Source organism: Lottia gigantea (genome assembly GCF_000327385.1).
Source record: "Lottia gigantea unplaced genomic scaffold LOTGIsca_797, whole genome shotgun sequence".
Lineage (NCBI taxonomy): Eukaryota > Metazoa > Mollusca > Gastropoda > Lottiidae > Lottia > Lottia gigantea.
This window is the reverse complement of record NW_008710655.1, coordinates 42,039-42,834: the sequence shown is the minus strand read 5'-3', so window position 1 is coordinate 42,834 and position 796 is coordinate 42,039. Positions and strand designations below refer to the sequence as shown.

Here is a 796-nt window from a genome sequence, read left to right as displayed (position 1 = left end):
TAGAAAACCTCTTTACAATCTCTTTAACAAGAACGACAGACGTCTGATTGAAAATTAGAATGGTGTAAATTGATACTATCAGTGTCCCTGATACACATAAAAAATTTAGAAAACCTCTTTACAATCTCTTTAACAAGAACCACAGACGTCTGATTGAAAATTAGAATGATGTAAATTGATGATATCAGTGTCCCTGATACACATAAAAAATTTAGAAAACCTCTTTACAATCTCTTTAACAAGAACCACAGACGTCTGATTGAAAATTAGAATGATGTAAATTGATGCTATCAGTGTCCCTGATACACATAAAAAATTTGAGAAAACCTTTTTACATTCTCTTTAATAAATTTGATTGAATTGTAGACATTACTGATGTCTGAATTGATAAGTGTTACTGAAGATCACCCACCTATCGAAAGTTTGAGCATCACGTCGAATCCTGGTTACCATGTGTTTTAACTGACCGTTTCTATTATATTCAGAAAGAGCCGCCTGAAAAATCAATTTTATTTACAATGAGGTTTATCGCTTAAGTTTAGCACCATTACAGAAGTTATTTTGAATGGCCACTCACTGAAAAGGGGAAAACAAGATGAAAAATCTGAAGGGTAATACTATGCAGTGTGCAATGAGGGAAATTTTTTCAGCAGCATTAGCCTACTCTTTCAATTTCCAACTGTCAAGGGATCTTTAATGTGCACAGTCTGTAGCAAACGGGGCCTCGGTTTAATGTCCCATCTGAACAACTAGACTCTTTTTCATTGTCAGCCCTTCTTACCTACATCACTGACAG

General features: G+C 34.7%; 1 protein-coding gene across 1 annotated transcript in view; it reads right to left on the bottom strand.

Annotated features, from left to right (window-relative positions):
* Window positions 1-369: 369 nt before the first annotated feature.
* The window catches only part of LOTGIDRAFT_176189 (hypothetical protein), a gene marked incomplete at both ends in the record, with an annotated part of 27,316 nt that continues 26,889 nt past the window's right edge, over window positions 370-796 (bottom strand). The window contains one exon of the mRNA XM_009066779.1: window positions 370-495. Coding sequence (XP_009065027.1) covers window positions 370-495 — 126 coding nt within the window. The remainder of the gene's footprint in view (window positions 496-796) is intronic.